This window comes from Anolis carolinensis, chromosome 5, assembly GCF_035594765.1.
Source record: "Anolis carolinensis isolate JA03-04 chromosome 5, rAnoCar3.1.pri, whole genome shotgun sequence".
In the NCBI taxonomy this organism is placed as follows: Eukaryota; Metazoa; Chordata; class Lepidosauria; order Squamata; family Dactyloidae; genus Anolis; species Anolis carolinensis.
The window spans coordinates 141,111,753-141,131,526 of record NC_085845.1 but is presented as its reverse complement, the minus strand read 5'-3'; the positions used below and the strand labels follow the sequence as shown (position 1 = coordinate 141,131,526).

General features: G+C 38.9%; 1 protein-coding gene across 13 annotated transcripts in view; it reads left to right on the top strand.

Moving 5' to 3' along the window:
* Positions 1–19,774, top strand: part of foxp2 (forkhead box P2) — a 458,869-nt gene that overhangs the window by 393,410 nt on the left and 45,685 nt on the right. For all 13 annotated transcript variants that reach the window (XM_062982426.1, XM_062982432.1, XM_062982425.1 and 10 more), the window contains 2 exons: positions 10,133–10,220; positions 18,368–18,451. In XM_062982426.1, coding sequence (XP_062838496.1) covers positions 10,133–10,220; positions 18,368–18,451 — 172 coding nt within the window. The remainder of the gene's footprint in view (positions 1–10,132; positions 10,221–18,367; positions 18,452–19,774) is intronic.

Genomic DNA, 19,774 nt, shown 5'->3' with positions numbered 1-19,774 from the left:
ATTGAGGCCCCTTAATAGCTTTCTGTAATCATATTGCATTGCTCCATTTTAATTAAAAATATTTTATTTCAGTTTTACTTCAATTTTTTGATCCAAAGAATGGCTACTTTTTTCCAATCCATTAACCTTATGGAGGAAGACAAGTTTTGAAGGACTTACTCTTAGTCTTCTCTCTGCAAGAATACTCTGATTTAAAATAGGGTAATACTTGTTAATAAAGCTAATGCATGTATACTGTGCTAAAATCAAATATTCATAAGTATTGCTGCCCAAATCTAGTGCCTTTTTCTGCCATATGCCTTTGACAAATTTGAGGAGGCTTCTGGTATATAAAATGAACTCTTACTTGTGTCCAGAAAACAGTTTAAGATCACGCCTTGATGCTTGTTTTATTTTTTATATATAATAACAGAAAAACAGCTGTGCTGAGGCATCTGAGAAGAGGGATTAAGACAGAAAACATAGTGGCTTTGCTTCATTTTTTTTTAATAATAGAAAGGATTTGGAGTGAAGTGAAGAATAATTTACAGAGTATGACTTATAGCCCTGAATGTTTTTTGTACCTTCATTTTTTTGTTCCTCTAGTATTTTGATGATAAATATCATTACAATTCTCTGCACCAAGGTGTTTAAAATTCACAAAATTCTACCTTGCATGCAAAAGAAGAAATTAAAGCAATTTAATTATACTTGCCTGTTATTTTTCAAACAAATATAACTCTAGTTGCCCATAATGTTTCATCTGACAGGCAGGGTGACTCATAGTTTTAGTCCTTTGATATCCTGTAGTTTAAGGTGTCCAGTCATAAGAAGTGGCTGCGTGATTTTTCTGCTTTGAGGAAGTAGTATAAGATTACCGGCACTCGCGTGAATGTGATCTATTCAACAAAAGCCTTTCCATAAAATTAATTCTTTCTGGCAGAAGGAAAACATCAAAATTTAAAGTCAGGTCAGAAAATATTATTGCCTGGCTGTAGAAAGAACAATTATTGAGCAGAATACGGAGCAATGTAGAAAGGTGATTAAAAGGCTGCCAAAAATGTTTAAGAATTTGTTTGGAATTTCACTATAAAACAGGTGTTGACAGAAGCTAACCATTTTGCTGGTCACCAAGCAAGGAGCCCCGAAGATCACTAAAAGCATTTAATAGTAGTTCTTCATTACTGTCTTATAAATGTCAGAATGTAATAACATATGACAAAACTTTGGTGTATTTTGTCTGCAAAACTAATTATCATTCCATTGGTCCTAAGTCAGTTTGAGTGTAGATGGATTTGACTTTTAGAGCTTTAAATCAAAAGGTTTACACTATAGCATTCCAGCCAGCAGACAAGCGTTCTTTAACCTGCATGGAGCAGACGCCAGCAAAACAAAACATGATCTACAGTACAAAGACAGGCAATGTTTTCCTCTATAGAGACGGAATTGTTAGTTTCGGTGGGGGGGAAGACACATGCTATAGGAGAAGATAGGGCAGCTTACCAACAGGAAAGAATCCTTTTATTGTCAGAGCCTTCAAAGGGTTGCAACCAAATGCAGAGAGAAAAGTAATTTCAATTAATTGAGCATCAAACTTCATAAGAGTTTTTCACTCTCTCTTAATCCACACACCATTATTGTTATTCTTTCAGTATGTAAAAAAGTAGATTTTCTTTGGCTCTGATTAGGCACTCTGGTCCCAAAATTATGACGTGAAGAAGGGATTCTTTGAACTTGTCTGGATGTTGTTTAGTTGGTGACAGTGCCATCATCCCTCAAAACGAAGACATTGGAGACAATCAACTGAATGAAGAGTGACATACATTGAATGGCGACATACAAATACAATTTGTATTCAAAGTGCTCCGAGTTTAAACATTAAATCTTAATGTAAAATAAAACACTGCTGCTGTTTGACTGAAATATGTTTCTAAAACAGTCTCTCACACCTTATGATTTAAAGCTGCTTCTCATTTCTTTTTTAGCAATGCCAAACTTGCCAATAAATCTGGGATTTGGATAAGTTTAGTTTAATAATTTGTAACATTGCAAAGTAAGCTGGCACATACTGTTTAGCCCCTAAAGCCTACCGAAGAAGAAAAATAAACATTAGACAAATGGAAGCGAGCTGATCTTGTAAGCTCTTTTTTTTAATGGTCAGGCTAGAATGTTTTCCTAATTGTTTCCTTAGAAATATAATTGCATATTTATATTTTTCCATGTGCAAGTCTGGCAGCTTACACAGAGATTCGTGCAGTTTTGAAAGAACATCAGTCGACCACATCATTTATTCCATTTTGAAAACAAAAATCAATATACCTATAAAGTGACCCATAAATTAGAACTGGCTCGCACAATGTTTGTTCAGTGCTGCCTTTCTGAAGGCACCCTTTGCATTTTTTCTTCACCTCTCTGTTTGAACTGCAGTCACAGTAAGAGGCTCATTAGGGGACATTAGGGACTGGAGCTCACCAGAATTCCAGCGCTTCCTTTGCTCTTATTAATGCATAGTAGAGTAGAATGCATTTAAATATTTCATAGGCATTCAGTAATTTGTGTGTAATCGCCTTGTTAGCAGACCAGTAGAAGTAGAACAGGTCTGTGAAATGGTGTTGGTGATTGCATGGGTAATTTACAGACCTTTGCCATCAGAAAGAGCATTATTGGAGGCTAGAATGAAGCTGCGAAAAAGAAACAGCAATAAGTCAGAAGGGGGAAAAAACTTAATAAAGGTTTTGTAACAAGCATCTTCAGGGATAACAACCCACTTGGTTCTTTTTGAAGCAGCTATAATTTATGACATAGGCAATATATCAAATGCATAAGATAGTATTATGGAGCATTCATATGAAAAGGGTATTTGCAACATTAGTTCCAACTTCCTGCAAGGGACATGATTAAATGATTAATGAAATGTCCCTTTGCATATGCATTTTGAAACAGCAATTAGGCACTGACTGAGAAAATCTACCAATCCTCTCATTTTTCAGTATTATCTCATTCTTGATTTATAAATCATAGAGAATTTTTGAATAGCAATATGTACCTGAGACAGTTGTAAAAGCATAAAAGAGAATAATTTGGGTATAAAATAGTCATAAATACATGAATTCATAATTTCATGTTAATTTCTAGCCTATTTATTTAGTCCCCTTGCATTGTATTTATATCCAGCATTATTTCTGTACTTTGATTGGCATAATTAAGTCGGGGAAATGAATAGGCCCCATTATTTTACATATCACTGGTAAACAATAGCAAGGAAAGGAGAAGGGAGATGTGGCAGAGGTATGTATGTGTTTTTCAAGTTCTCAGTAATCCACTGGAGGCTGTTCTATAAATGATCATTGAAGGGCTGCAAGCTAGCCTATAATTACAGGAAAGAAAGTGGCAGCTCTGGCATTTCATAACTATGTGTCCTCAAAGTGCTTTGTGAGTTTGTCACCAATGATAATTTAGATAGAAGCTCATTACTGAACATCACAACACTTTAAAAACCTTTCGCCTTCATACAGGAGAATAAAGGACTATTTTAATGGCAAGGTTCTTTTGTGTTCTACTGAAAAATTCAATCAAGACAAAACCTCATTGACTATTATTGTAGTCTACAGTTGCTAGCCTAATAAAAGCAGGAAAGATAAATTGAACATGTCTAAGACTTGAGCAGATAAATGCAAACATTTTGCAGGTTTTTAGTTCTTTAAATATACAAAGATGAATTACAACAAAAAATGTAAACACATTTGTGCCACACTCCAACTATAGTAGAAGATAGGTAGGTGTAAGTCCTGTGTGCATGTGTGTGACAAGATGGGGAACCATATACAAGGCTGTGCATGTGGAAAATTTTAAAGCCCCAAATCTTATCTGTCTGTGTTGATTAAGAATGTCTTTGTATGCATACATACACATTTACAAACGCCTGTGCATACACAAAGTTGACTCCCATGCTTTGTGTGCAGAATTTTCAATATATGGCATCTCTAGATAGGACTGGGAAAAACCCCAGTCTAAAACCTCAAAGGGATGCTCCTAATCTATAGACCAAAATTGTGTAGCCCTTCAGATGTTATTGAATTGCAATTCCCAAAATCCCTAACCAATGGCTTGTCTACAACTACTGGGAATTACAGCTCTACACCTTACGGAGGACAGACAGTTGCTGTTGATGATGCCGATCTAGATATCCCAATGGTCTAACTCATTAGAAGACTGTTTATTTCTTTTCCTTTTCTCCTTTAAGTAACAACTAACCTGCTACAGTTCCAGGTTTTACAGGAGAATTATACACACAGTACATGAGTTCATGCTAAAATAGATTTATTGGGTGTATATTATTTCTAGCTTAATTTCTGGTTTATGAACAGTGCACTCATTTCTAAGAAGCAAGAATAGTGGGAATCTTTTCACCCATAACTTTGCTGTGCCATGGTCTCAGCTGAGCACTGGCATCTTGACCAAGAGAAACTGTAGTGTAGGAATGAAAATCTTATTTCCCTTTCTACCTCCTGATACTTTTGGTTAATGTGTATACAATGAAATGAGGTAGCAAAAATAAGTAGACCAGAATACGAGCATCTTCTGATTGCCTTCCTGCAGGATACAAAATAAAAAAGGGAGAAAATGCTCTTGGATGATTGAATATTGTCTAAGACAGGGAGATAGCATGTGGTTTCTTTTATCTGTGAATATGGGGATGAAATTAAATTAAAATACCCCCCAATAGTGTTCCAAAGCTGTTTTGACCATGGTAGTGAGAAGATGTGTTCCTCAAAATAGGCATCCATAATAAAGATATTGAACATTGGCTCATATCTTCAGTCGGAAAACTAATTTACTAGCTAGCCACTATTTTAAAACTTCTGCTTGAAGTGCAAAGGAAACGTACCGAACTAGTGATAAGTGACCATGCAGGAAAGTAAGCAAAAACATGCCTTTCTCAAGCAATACCTTCTAGAAGGTCAACCTCTCCCGCAAGATGGGAATTCAGTTGTATTATTCTTTTCTAGCTTAATATCCTTTTGCTATGCCCAGTTCCTTATAATCTGGCTGCTTTACTTCCTAGAATGAGGTAGAAATGGATTGCTGTTCACTTCTAAATACAATAATTTGTGTTCAGTATTCTTTCTCCTCACTGAGTAGAATGTTGTATGCTGAATTTACAATCTATGTAGATACATAAATGAATGAAAAGGTTTATTAACTGAAGGACCAGAGGTTATTTGACCAATAGGGCCTGGGTGAAATTAAAGCACTATATTTTTCAAAGTTCATTAACATAATAATCCAAATAAATGTGACATGTTCGCTTAGCTAACTTTAAATGAAACTGGTTCAATATACAGCAAAATCAGAAAAGCCTTTTAGTTTTCACTCTGGTTCCATGTAGCATGAGTCTAAATCCACCAATGTTAATGGTATCGTCTCATTGCTCACCTGTATTAATCTTCAACCACAACCCATTTCAGTAACTAGGTACGGCAAGTCTTGTTCACTGCAAAGTTTTTATTTACTGTAACCCAGGTCTGGTCCTATCAACAAATCTTCTGTGTTCAGTGAACATACAAATAACTTCCATACAAAATATTTTGGAGATCCAGGCCTCTTGAATGTGGGGGTGGGTTTTTTAAGTGTCTCATAAAATATTAAAAGATATATATGAAGATCAGAATCCTTTTAATATAACAGAAGAGGAAAAGTATTTATATTAAAGGTACTAATGGATCCCTTAAACATTATCCATAAGTGAAATGGGTTAGAAGCAGATGTTAATTGATGGAGGAGCATCTACTTAATTTAAAACCATGTTACCAGCTTGATCTCTGTAACAAAAGGCTTCTTTGTTAAAAGGAGAAAAAATATATGCATTTGGAAAATTTAAGTGTAATTCTGTAAAAACTTCATTGTAAATTGTTTGTAAATGGCTTCCATTAGAGTTTAATTACTCTTCTAAAGAAGAGGTCATAGTTTGCAATCCTATCTGGTTAAAATATGATGGGATGACTTTTTAAAGTGCTCATTATAGTGAGATTCAGAATAGGACTGACCAGAATTGAACTTAGTGGAGACAGGTTCTGTTTCAATTCCCCCATAGACCACTGCCAAGCTCCCTCTGCCCTGACCTCTAGTATTTTGCTATTTCAGTCCTTAGCAGCAACTGGCAAAGTACCAAGTTACATAGGAGTTAATTGAGATGGTTAGATGTCCACTGGAAACCTGACTGAAAGTAAATCCATCTCAACTTCTAAGGATGCAAGTTGCTTTTTTGTTTCATACTGATATAGATACTTGCTAGAAAAGTCTGGAAACATTTTACCCATGTATACTCTAATCTCCTTTGTTTTGTCTCCCATGTTTGTTATTTATACTGTAAAATGTTAACATTATTTAACTGGATATGGTCACAAATATATATTTTATCTCTATAAATTTCTAGATTTCCCTTTAGCCAGAGTAACATTTCTAAACAGGTAACAGAAATTAGCCAACTTGGAAGATGTACTTATTAACCTAAACTTTACTCCTAATCCTATATGTCACAAATCTAACACTTATTTCACTTATGTGAACCTTTTTTCTCTCACATTCTAAAAGGAACTCTTATCTTTGAGACTTGGTATATTTTAGGAATGAGATCTGGCATTCCAAACAAATTTTTAAGGGCATCCCATCTGGGCCCTGCATTTACCAGGTGTACATCTGTTCTTTACAGCAAGAGTTTGCGAATTCATGATCTTCAAGATGCTATAATAAAAAACTTTTCTTTTGCAAATTGCATCACTTCACACTCCTTATATCAACAGTTTCCCTCAGCTGGGAAAATGATTTGCACTCTCGACCCTGAAGGGTTTTCAATAATGTTGACATGCAGCAAAATAGCATATTATACATTTATGATAGATTTAATATCAACTTCTTCACTTCTGAGCAGACCCATTATGTTTGTTCTCTGTTCTCGTGTATGCTCTAGTTACCAACGTGATAAGCAATGTAACTTGCTGCAAAGATAGTCCATCTTTCTGGCAAAAAAGAAATAAATTCAGTTTTTTAACAGTAGCATAGAATGCACTTGCAGATTTCATTTCACTATAAGTATCTTTCACGTTACATTTGGGGAGAAGTTGACTTGAGTTTCCAACTGCAGAGCCAGGGCTGGTCAAATATAAGCCCAGTTGTTTGCTTCTCACACATCTTGAGCAAACCCTGAAATGTTTACTGCTTGGCCACATATCCTGCTAATTGCCTGGCAATCCTTCTAGACATTCTAAGCCCATTCAGGTGAACTTTGCTTTTACTTCTGGAAATATAAATGAGATCTAACAACACACTGGACCTGTGAAACTCTTGATCTTAAAACTAGCAAGTAGATGCATTGGTGTACACATCTTTGTCAACCTTTATTTATCTCATTTGTTTCCTTGTTCCATCTTGGTAGAGGTAGGTACATATTCAGGGACATGCTAATAGCCCCCTCACATCATCATCTTCACCCTTCTGACAGCTTTTACTCCTACAGATTGGGTAGATGCATCTTCACATGGACTCACCTTGAGTCTTCTCAAATTCCATTCACTTATGGAAGCCAAAGGTGAACTAACTTCTGAAGGAACAATTAGTATTTCAAATTTTGACCTCATCAGCTGTATCACGTCAAAATGTAGCAGACATGCATAGATGAACAATAATTTAGATATGTGAGTTGTTTAAATGTATCCACAGTTTTAGAAGCAGTTTTATAAACGGAATTGTTTGAAAACTTTACAAATGAAACATTCCTTCAACATATGGCAATCTACATCAATATATACATACATACACACACACATATATATACATACATAGATATCATTAATGTTCATTTTTAATCATTCTATGCTGAATTAAAGGTGGAGTATGTCATCCCCATTAACCATCACAACAACTCTGCAAGGTTGGCTAGGTTGAGAGATGCCACCAGGAACACTCCGGATGCTTCCTGGTTGCATTGAGATTTGAACTAAGTTCTTCTCTTTCAAAGTCTAGCACTGTGATCAACATATTTCTCTAGCTCCTAATGAAGAAAATAAACAGATGCCACTGATCAGCACAAATCTTAGACCAAAAAGAAGTCAGTTCAGACTGGGAAAATCATATTGCTATTTGCCTGTTAATGGGTTTGTAGACATTTGCTGGTAGTTGATTTGGGAATTCCAAAATATATTGTGATTTCCAGATGATGCATGCACAATATTGTTATTTGTACATTTTTGCACAGGAATCATTTCCCCCTTTAGATTATGCATTATTTTACATTATATTGTCTTTCGCATATCATTAGACTTTCTTCCAGTTTCTGTCTCATACAGAAAGTTCTTCATGGCACTTGGTTTATTTATAGCAGTTTGCTTTTCTAACATTACAATGTAGTTGCTGTTCAAGGCTATAACTGTCAAATTCTTGCCAGTACATCTTTATAATCCTACATGTATCACCCATACATTCAACATCGATAAGGTGTAAGATAGCAATACTAGTGCAATACGCATTCATCCATACAAGTGTTTCTTATGTCTATGTGTTTCAATGTTTTTTATTTAAAAAGAAATCTGTCTATTTATTAGATTCAAAATCATTCTGTCATATTTATTTGGAAATCTTGAATAATTTAGATTTGTATCAGATTAACCCTTCCAAATGTTAAGATGTAAATTGCTATAATAAATTATAGACATCGTTTAAAAATATCTGTGAAGTGCAGACCAGAATTCTGTAACGTGTCAGATGGTAAATTAATACATCAATTAACTTTCTAGCTGTTTACTGTAATTTGAAGATCAGTCATTAGGCCATGATTAACGCAGACATGCACTTAAAACTGTTTTATACAGCTGGTTGTTCTTGAGGCATTACACCTGTTTCTAGAAGCAAATTATGGTTTTCTTCAGAGGCTTGGAAAAAAAACTCAAGCAAAAACCTTTTTTCCGTTGCGTAGACATCCACTTGAGGTTCTTTAATGTTCTAGTCCCAGTTCATATCCTCTAAAACCTGGCTCTCAGGAATTAAGTGGGCAGTGAGGTTTATCACACACTCAGCTGGACATGATATGGCAGAGTTGATCTGTTACTTTTCCCGTAATATGAGAGTTGCTTTGGTTTGCAAGTGTGTTCAAATCTCTTACCAGTTAAGATTTCCCACAGAAATTAATACATAAATTACTAAATGCATTAGTGTGTAGTACCTGCTCTATTCATTATTTTCAGATCCATTCAGAACAGTCTTCACCACTCCCATCACATTTGTGTTTGCTCATATTCTGTTCTTGCTCTTTTCCTCCTTTCATTTCTTCTTTCTTTTATTTCAATAATGCAACCATGGAAAGTAACCCTTATTGTACAATGCTATACCCTCGAATTTGTACTGTTTATTTAAAGAGGCATTTTTGCCATATACAGAAACATTAAGGAAATACTCCTGTGTGGCAAAGTGGAAATTATGATAATTTATGTCCTTCAAACAAGCCATTTCATAGTTGGGGGCATCACTCAGTCATTTAGCAGGTAAACAAGTTCCTAATGGTGGAGGGGAGCGGAGGGGAAGAGTTCATCACTTGGCAACTACACTCCTGACTTTAGGCCTGCCTAGAGATAATAGGGAAAAAAAACCGTTTCGTTTAGGGATGGTGGTGAAATGGTCATGCAGCATCCTTATAGATATGTAGCCCTTTGCTTTTATAAATGAGAATAAAAAGGAATGAACTGTTATATGAAAGAAGAGTGAGTACTTCCTTGTTACCATTTCACCATTTTGCTATCTGTTATATTCCCTTGTCCAGCCTGTCTGCCTGTTCAGATACAGGCACCTTTTAGCAAAGCCTTTAGTGATGCTCCCATGACTATAATCCATCATACATGGATCCAGTGGTATTCTGTGGCTGTTGGGGGAAGACTTCTTTTTCAATTTCCTATATCCCTGAAATTTCTGGCCACCATTAGCAAAAATTGGTACTCAGATTTGTTTGATGTGGATTTGATGACTATGGACATTCTTTCAGTTATGGATAAAAATTCACTTTTGCCATTGGCAAGTGTTCTGTTTGATTAATCAACATACTATGTGATACAAAATATTACTAAAATTTTGTAATGATATGTGTTTTTAAATATTATTTTATTAGGCACCTTAATAATGAACATGCATTGGATGACAGAAGTACTGCTCAGTGTCGGGTGCAAATGCAAGTGGTTCAGCAATTAGAAATACAGGTTTGTGAAATTATTCATCTTTTGCATATGTTTTATTTTGTTAATAAAATGTCTTTAGGTGAATGATAGACAAGATTGGACACCGGCAGATAACACAGGCCAACACACACAATGATAGCCCGTTTTGGGTGGTATATTTGGCCTGCTGATTCCAAAAATTGCACCTATCAACTCTATTTTTTTGAGATACAGAGCATGTGCCATACACCAGTCTTCATCTGCTCACCCATAGAAAATCTTGACAACCACATTTAAGAAACTAGAGCTGATGCTATTCAATTGACATTTCTGAATCGGCGCCCCAAATAATCCCAAGAACAGCCCTAAAAACCAAGACACCAAGAAAAAAATATTTTTGTTGTGCTGTATAATTATCCAGTATAGAGGAGTTCAAGAATGGTTTTTCAGCAGGAGGCTCACAACTATAACTAGATCTCTGCCTTGTTGTAAGGCGGCATTGACCAACTCACTCATACAGCCAGTCTTTTTCTGGCCTGTTTTATAATTCTGGAAAACCAAGAAGACATACAGACACAGACACACACACACAGAGAGCCATAGCTCACACCTCTCCAAAGCATCTTCATGCTACACAAATTGAAAAATATCCAAGAACACTGGACAAGCAGAAGCCAAGCTTACATCCACTGGAATTGTGTCCTGCTCACTTCAAAGGATCAGTCTGAACGCAGATCAGAGATAACTGCTCTCAAATCCAATCTTTATTGAAGAATACATGACTTTGGAAAAGTCAGGAATGACTCAATGTTTACATACAACTATTTTTATAACTTTTGATGCTACGTAACACCACACGTAAATATCATCATCAAGTCCCACCCCCAATATCACATTACTACCATTTTCACACACTAGACCAATTATAATTGTTTATACTTTCGGCCCCAAGTTCCCAGGCATATTCTATCTTCTTCTGCCAGGTGCTCCTGGGATTGTTTATGTTATGACTCCCAGTTACAGGGCTGAATTACCAAAGCCCTGTAACTGGGTTCCATGACATGGTGCCCTCCTTTTCTTCGTCCTCCTCTTCGGTTCTTCTTTCATCACAAGTCTGAAACAAAACAATAATTCTATGTGTCCATTTTGTCCAAAGTACCCATATATTTTTTCAGTAAGCTACGATGGAATACAGGGTGTATTTTCCCTAAACTTTTTGGCAATGCCAACTGGAAAGTCACCTCGTTGATAACACCCTGTATTCTAAATGGTCCAATATATTTAGGGCCCAATTTTTTCGAAGGTAGCCCCAGTTTGATGTTTTGGGTACTTAGCCACACTAAATCTCCTTTCTCCAATTTATCACCTTCCACCCTCTTTCTGTCTGCGAATACTTTATACTTTTTATGTGCTTCTTTTAAGGATGCAGTCACTTGACTCCAGCATTCCATCATTTGCGCTTTCCATTTCCCTGCCTCTGTTCCCTCATTCTCTGTCCATCTTGGCAGCTGGGGCAGAGGCTGTATTTCATACCCGTAAACTACTTCAAAGGGGGTTTTATTTGTTGCTGAATGTATAGTCGAATTAAAAGCTAGTTCTGCAAAAGCCAACCACCGAGACCAGTCATTTTGTCTCATGTTAGAGTACATTCGAAGGAACTGCCCAAGTGTCTGCTGAGTACGTTCTACCGCCCCATTTGTCATGGGGTGAAAAGCAGAACTTAAACTCCTTTCTGCTCCTAGCATTTCCAGGAATTTTTCCCAAAATTTTGCTGTGAATTGTACTCCTCTGTCACTGACCACTCTACTGGGACATCCATGCAGTTTGTAAATGTGGTTTATGTACAATTCAGCTAGTTTCTCGGCTGATGGTAGTTTCGTCAGTGCTATAAAGTGGGCCTGTTTAGAAAACAGGTCCAATACTGTCCAAATATAACGATGTCCTTTGCTAACCGGTAGTTCCCCCACAAAGTCCATAGCTACACATTCCCAAGGTCTGGTAGGTTCTGCTACTGTTTGTAATAATCCCATTGGCTTCCCTCCTCTCGATTTATTTCTGGCACAATCATCACATTGAACAACATGATTTTTTATGTCCTTCCTCATCCCTGGCCACCAGCAATGTTTTGCTATTGCTTTTGTTGTTTTTGTAATTCCTGTATGACCAGCGCTCTGGTTATTGTGAAAACGATGCAAAATCTTGATCCTTAATGTTGCTGGGATATACAGTTTCTTGTTCACAAACCAAAATCCCCCCTTCTGCTCCCCCTGTTCTGCATTGGATGCGATCCACTGGTCTCCTTCATAAGACTGTTTCAGCTCGTTTCCCCAATTATCTTTTCCGTCGAGTTCAACCATAGCAGTGTTCTCCTTTTGGGTTTGTGCTCTTGTTCTGACAGCTAAGCCCCATTGTTTATCAGAGAATATTGTTCCCTCTTTTGCTGTGGGTATTCCTTCGTGTTGAGGCATGCGTGAAAGAGCATCTGCCAAGACATTCTGCTTCCCTTGAAAAAACTTTAATTGGAAATCGAACCTGCTGAAGTATTGTGCCCATCTAATCTGTTTGGGGGACAATTTTCGAGGGGACTTTAAATACTGGAGGTTCTTATGGTCAGACCAAATTTCAAATGGGATTCCGCTTCCTTCGAGAAAGTGTCGCCAGCATTCTAAGGCTTTTAATATGGCTAGTGCCTCTTTTTCCCATATCGGCCAACATTTTTCAGTTTCGCTGAACTTCCGGGACAAATATCCACAGGGTTTTAAGTTCCCATTTTGATCCTTTTGCAATAGTACTGCCCCATACGCACAGTCTGAGGCATCGCAATGGATTATGAAAGGGCTCCTGATATCGGGGTGTTTTAGAATGGGTCCTTCTGTGAAGCATTCTTTTAGGGTTTCAAACGCCTTTTGGCATTCTGGCGTCCAACTTAGTTTGGCGCCAGGAGCTTTTACTTTTGCTGTCTCTCCTTTCCCTTTTGTTTTTAAAAGTTCAGTAAGGGGTGCGGTTATTTGCGCGAAGCCTTTTATGAAGGATCTATAAAAATTTGCAAACCCCAGAAACGATTGCAATTGCCTCCTTGTTTGAGGCACTCCCCATTCTTTTACATCTGATACTTTAGCTGGATCCATAGCTAACCCTTCTGGAGATATCCGATACCCCAGAAAGTCAATTTGAGTTTTATTAAATTCACATTTGGACAGTTTTGCGTACAGCTTTGCTTCTCTTAGTCTCTGCAAAACTTCCCGGACCAATTTCACGTGCTTTTCCTTATCTTCAGTCACAATCAAGATATCATCAAGAAATATGAATACCCCTCTGTACAACAATGGGTGCAGTATTTCATTTATAAGCTGCATAAAGCACCCGCCTCCGTTTTTTAATCCGAAAGGCAAAATTTTATATTCAAAATGGCCGAATGCGCAGGAAAATGCAGTTTTCCAAGTATCCTCCGGTTTGATCCTTAATTTATGATATGCTTCAATTAAATCAAGTTTAGTAAATATGCTCCCTTTTTTCAATACGGTAATTAAATCCTTTACTAAGGGCATAGGGTATTTATTGTCCTTAGTAATTGCATTTAAATTTCGATAATCAATGCACAATCTTAGGGAGTTGTCTTTCTTTCTCCTGAATAACACTGGGGCCCCGAGAGGAGAATTGGATGGCTTAATGAAGCCCCGCGCCAGGTTTTTATCAATGTATTTCCTCAATTCCTCCTTCTCCTGCACAGACATGGGATACACTTTTGGTTTTGGTAAGTTTGCTCCGGGGGTTATTTCAATTTCTACTTCTATATTCCTTTTGGGAGGTAATTTACTTGCCTCTTTCTGATTGAACACATCCACAAAGTCTCTGTATTCAGGTGGCAATAGCTGTGGGTCTATTTCACCTTCTTCATCTCCCTCGTCCTCCTCTTCTGCAATCTTGCTTATCTCCCATTGCGTCTGCTGTTCTTTAAATGCTAGGCTCTTTCCTCTCCAATCTACTTCGGGATTTGCCTGTTCGAGCCATGGTATCCCTAATATTACGTGGTATGTGGCAATAGGGGCTATCACAAAGGATATTCTTCCTTCCCATTTGCCTATTTTACATGGGACCTCCCGTATTTCCTTTGTAGATACTTCCCCAGTAGCAACTGATCCGTCTAGCTGCGAAAACGCAATTGGGGAGTCAAGCGCCATCTGCTGGCATTTCAACGCTCCTGCTAACTCTGGAGTTATAATATTCCTGGAACAACCACAATCCACAAATGCCTTGCAGGTGGCCCGATTCTCTAGCCCCGAGAGGCAGATTGGCACTACTATCATGCGTTTGTCCCGACTCACCAATTTTTCTGAAGGTTCTGGGGCTTGCACCTCCTCCTCCGCACGCCTCCCGGTTGCTGGCTTGGGCTTTGAGGGTTTTGGCACCCCCCCCTTCCGGGCCCAGCATTCTGCTGCTCGATGGCCCGTCTTCCCACATACAAAGCATCCCGGTTTAGGTTTGTTGTCATCTCCTCTGGAGGGAATCCCCGGTCTCCCTCCGGGTCCTTCCTGCTTCCTCGTTTCTCCTCGACCTCTCGCCACCGGTCTTTGCTGGCCGCCGCTGCTCCTGAAGCGCTTTACTTGGGCTAGGGTGGATTCAACGCGCCCCGCTAGTTGAATCCATCCCTGTAACGTTTCGGGGTCATCTCTGTGCGCTGCCCAGCTGAAAACCTCGGGGCGTAGTCCCTCTTTAAATATTTCCACTTTGGTTACTTCGGACCACTCTGGCACCCTTTCCGCGAGGTTGAGGAATTCCTCTGCGTACTCGGGCACCGTTTTGTCCCTCTGCTTTATTCCTTTAAGCTGGTCTCGGGCTCTCAATTGCTCTAGCCGGTCTCTGAACCGGTTTTCCAGTGCGGCGAGGAAGCGGGGCACTGACCTCAGGCATGGGTCCTGTCTGGCATGTAGTTGCACATACCAGCTGGCCGCTCCTCTCTTTAGTGTGTTGCCGATGGCCCGAACCCTGCTTGCTTCGGAGGGGAATGTGTGTGCATTGTCTTCCATGTATCCCCTGATGCTAATTAGAAAAAAGTTCAGTTCGGCTGATTCCCCTCCGTATTCTAGCTTGAGATCTTCCCTTCTTGGCATCCATTCGGCGGCCCGTTGATGCTGTCTGGGAGGCATGGGGAAGGTTTGCATCGGGTTTCCTTGGATGGCCCCTTGGAACACGCCGCGCCCCACTCCGGTGGTCATTCTGCGCGGCTCCCGAAATCCTGCCGCCGCTGTCGGCCCTTCCCCCCATCCGCATACTGGCCTCGCTGTAGCCCCCGCATCTCGCCTTTCCTCGTCGTACGGCACATCCTCCTCCTCTTCCTGGATCTCCTGCTCCTCTCCGCCTTCGTCAGCTAATCCACTGGACCCGATCCCTGGCCCCAGTGGTCTTTCTACTCCGACGCCCATTCGGGGGGTTGGGAGCTCTGTTGGGGTTGGCGGCCTCAGAATTCCCAGAGCTTGCTGGCGCTCCACTTCGCGCGCCATTCTGTCCCGGAACTCCAGCTCTTGCCAATATTCCTCGTCTCCCTCGTCCCTTGCCGCCGTGGGACTCTGCGTTGAAGCTCGCTGTCCCCTCTGGCTCCAATCGCCTCCTTTGCCTGGCTCTCTCTCGGCGCCATATCGGATGTGCTCTTTTTGGAGATTCTCTTCCAATATTGGCACTATTCTCCCCACGGTATCCGACAGCCTGGATAAATGAGTTTCCAGGATGGATAACCGCAGGGCCACGGTCTCCGGCATGCTTCCTCCAGATCCCCAACTGGTTTCTGCCGCCGCCGGAACGCCTCTTCCCCCTCTGGGAATCCTCTGGGTCACGCCGTCCGGCTTGGGGTACCCCGTAGAGGAAGCTATGGCTTGCAATGTCTCTTCTGCCAACGGCCGAGCTCCCAGCGAAGGCCCCTTTGCTCCGTCATGGCTTTGATCTCCTTCCCTGCTCATTATCACTTCACTGCAAATTTGCAGGAGGGTGAGAACGGGATTCCTGACTTAATTGTCCTGCTCACTTCAAAGGATCAGTCTGAACGCAGATCAGAGATAACTGCTCTCAAATCCAATCTTTATTGAAGAATACATGACTTTGGAAAAGTCAGGAATGACTCAATGTTTACATACAACTATTTTTATAACTTTTGATGCTACGTAACACCACACGTAAATATCATCATCAAGTCCCACCCCCAATATCACATTACTACCATTTTCACACACTAGACCAATTATAATTGTTTATACTTTCGGCCCCAAGTTCCCAGGCATATTCTATCTTCTTCTGCCAGGTGCTTCTGGGATTGTTTATGTTATGACTCCCAGTTACAGGGCTGAATTACCAAAGCCCTGTAACTGGGTTCCATGACAGAATTGTATCAACAGCAGCATCCATGTTAGAGCAGATCTGTGAAATGATGTGCAAGTTCTTAATATCATGCTGTCAAGTGGTGTGTATTTTCTAATGAACCACTTCAAATAGCTCTGTTGGATGCCATTTAATGCATTAGAACTCACAACCTGGCAAATGCCAATTCAACCTCACAATCTTTCATCCTCACAATTTGAACCTCTAATGAAGTAATGGGTCACACACAGTGAAATGTGGACATTGCCCAATCTTTCCAGAAAGGCTTTTTTCACTACCTACTGTGGCAGGTTGAGTACAGGTAACTTTAATTCAATCTGAGATAAGATTGTTCATTTCTGTGTGAAAATCCATGCCCTGTGGTCCATCTGTTTATTTTAACATTGGTCCATGATCCAAATTGCAGGGAAGATTCATGGGGTGAGGCTGAGACCAGGGGCCATCAGTTTGTCTCAAATTCAAGGAAGGTCCTTGAATCTTTTAAGGCAGCTGTTGAAAACACACATGCATTTTCATGCATACATATACTTATTAGTAGAGTCAGTCAAGTGTAAATAGTAGGAATGATTAATGTCACATTTGATGCTTGAAGTGACTTTCTGTAAACCATTGGATTTTGCACAACAAAAAATAGTAGAAATGCTTGCCAAAAAAGTTCAAAATGTCAAAAAAAATCAAGCAATTATTTTCAGAAGAATGTGCAGCGTAATGACATTATGATTTCTATCCATACTTCCTACTAAGGAACACCCATTGAACCAGCTGCTGAGTTATGAATCAACACTTTGTTCATTCCCAATGTTTCCAACAGCCTGATCTATAAAGAATCAAACCATAAAGATTTATAGTTTGATTCTAAAGGTTTACTGTTACTGTTGTTTTAGAGTTCAAATTAGCTTTCCTGGAATTTTGCTTTTTTGATATACATTTGTACTTAAAAAACACTTGAGTGATTATTTATTTCTAAATGTTAGATAATTGAGTACTGCTAATATCTGAAAGTATAAAGATTGTTGTGTTGAATGCTTGAAAATCAGTTGGGAATTGATTCTAATAAATCAAAAAGGGACTTTGCAAATAGCTTTGATACATTTCCTGAAGGGTTTCTTAAGGTACTGTTTACCATTTCCAACAGCTCTTTTATAACACAAAAAGTGAGGGTTTCTGCTTGCAAGGTGACCAATTATGAGTTCTTTTTGCCCCCTTTTGTGTGACGGATAGAAAAATAAGGTCCATCAGTTGTAATGAGACCCAGTACAGTGTAGATGTCGACTTAGTGGCAGAGTTGAGCATTTCACACCGCCTGGTCCCTGTCATGCTATTGAATTAGATTGATGATGGCAGATTGCAGGGGGCACTAACTGGACCTCAGTGGGAATGAATGAAGTGTGCAGACAGTCCTAGCAGGCATTCTGCTGAGAGAACCCTTCACCCTTTCACAGCTATTGGCACTAGTCCATTGCTAACAGTGTCCACAGGACTTTAAAAGGAACACATGGACCATCTAATTTATGGTCTTGGTAACTTGTTACTGGTTAGGCAGCGGTGACCTCAGTGCTCTTATTGATAAAAAGATGAAGTATTATTTGTTTCCCCTGACCTCTTAAACATGAGGAAACCTCTGTGGGCCTGTCTCTCACACTGACCCTCAGGAAAGCTGAAGTTACCTTTCTTCAGATAGAAGTTTCTACTGATATTGGATTTGATATGCAGGATCCATTACCTTATAACAGTCTCCAAAGATAAGATGTATCACACGAAATAAAATAGCTGTATTAGTCATTTCTAAAATGCTTCTGTTCTCCCTCTTTCTGTAACAGCTTTCTAAAGAACGTGAACGTCTTCAGGCAATGATGACCCACTTGCACATGCGACCCTCAGAGCCCAAGCCATCTCCAAAACCTGTAAGTGCATATTGCTTTATAAACAGTAAATAGGCCCTGAATGAAACAGACTAAGAAAATGAACAATTTAGGAACAGTTGGAAAACAATGAGTGTGATGAAAAATATGGCAATAAAATGAAGCGAAAATGCAATAGCTTGTCAAATTGTATGTTGCTTTAAAAGTAATGCTATCTTTTACAAAATCTGTCCAATCTGCGCCATAGGTGACACTAAACAAAGTACACCTATAACTGCACAAATCACCGCCTTGCAGCTGAAGCTAGGAAGAATATCTTGTTTGAAATAGACTCACAGATATTAAAAGGAAAGCTGTTCTGGAGGGGGAAATCTGAAGTTCAGTTGACTCTACGGCTGAGAAGGGAAATGTTAGAAGGGTAAGCCAAGTGCGGCTCACTCACAAGGGTACATGCAATATGCATTTTTTGTTATTGGTTGGAGGTTCATTTAAAATGCAGGCTGCAAAAGACATTGCACTTTGCAATATTTTAGCTTTTAGTTACAGCACAGAAAATGGTGTTACGGCAGGGGCAAGGCTTTAACCTAACACTGATACTCACAAGTGAGAACTGTTCCTCTGTTGATTCAGACTTGCAAGCTTTGAAATACTGCTGCTGCATACTTTGTGTATGCTTTGGAATAGAAGTTTATAATGCAAGGCTGTATGGCAATTTTAAATATACTTGCATGTGGGTGAGAATTTTTGTATAAATACTGGAAAGGCTACCCTGCTTTTCCTTAAGGTTATTTTAGACAAAAGATAAGGGGTACTGGTCACCAAAAAGAATAGATGAAAGCAGCAAGGTATTTTTAGAAGTTCACTTGTCTATCATACCCTGTTAATGATTACATAAAATGACAAAATAGCCTGGCTCTTATATTTCCAAGATTTTAGACAAAGGGCACACTTTTACGCTGATAGATATAAAGGTGTATCATTTGTTAATTCCTCAGTCTTAACTTCATAGGATAAGATATTTTTAAAAAACATGCAAGTCTTAACTTAAAGTTTCGCTCTTATATCAGGTATTTTCACTCAAAAATATTTTGTGTTTTCTGCATAATCTGACACTCATGCTTCTTAACCCATTTGCCTTATAATCATTATACTAGTCATAAATTATAATCATTCTTAAATATTTTGAGTTGGGTTACAAATGTTCCTAAACTGTGTAAAAATGCAGAATAAACGTGCCTGAAAAATTATTTTCATGCCAAATGATTTGAAGTCATTCCAAATTTTGGGAATATCCTGTATTTGCTGCTGTGATTGCCTCATTCCAATGAAATTATTTTTCTTGTGGCTTTCTATAGTATAATGTAG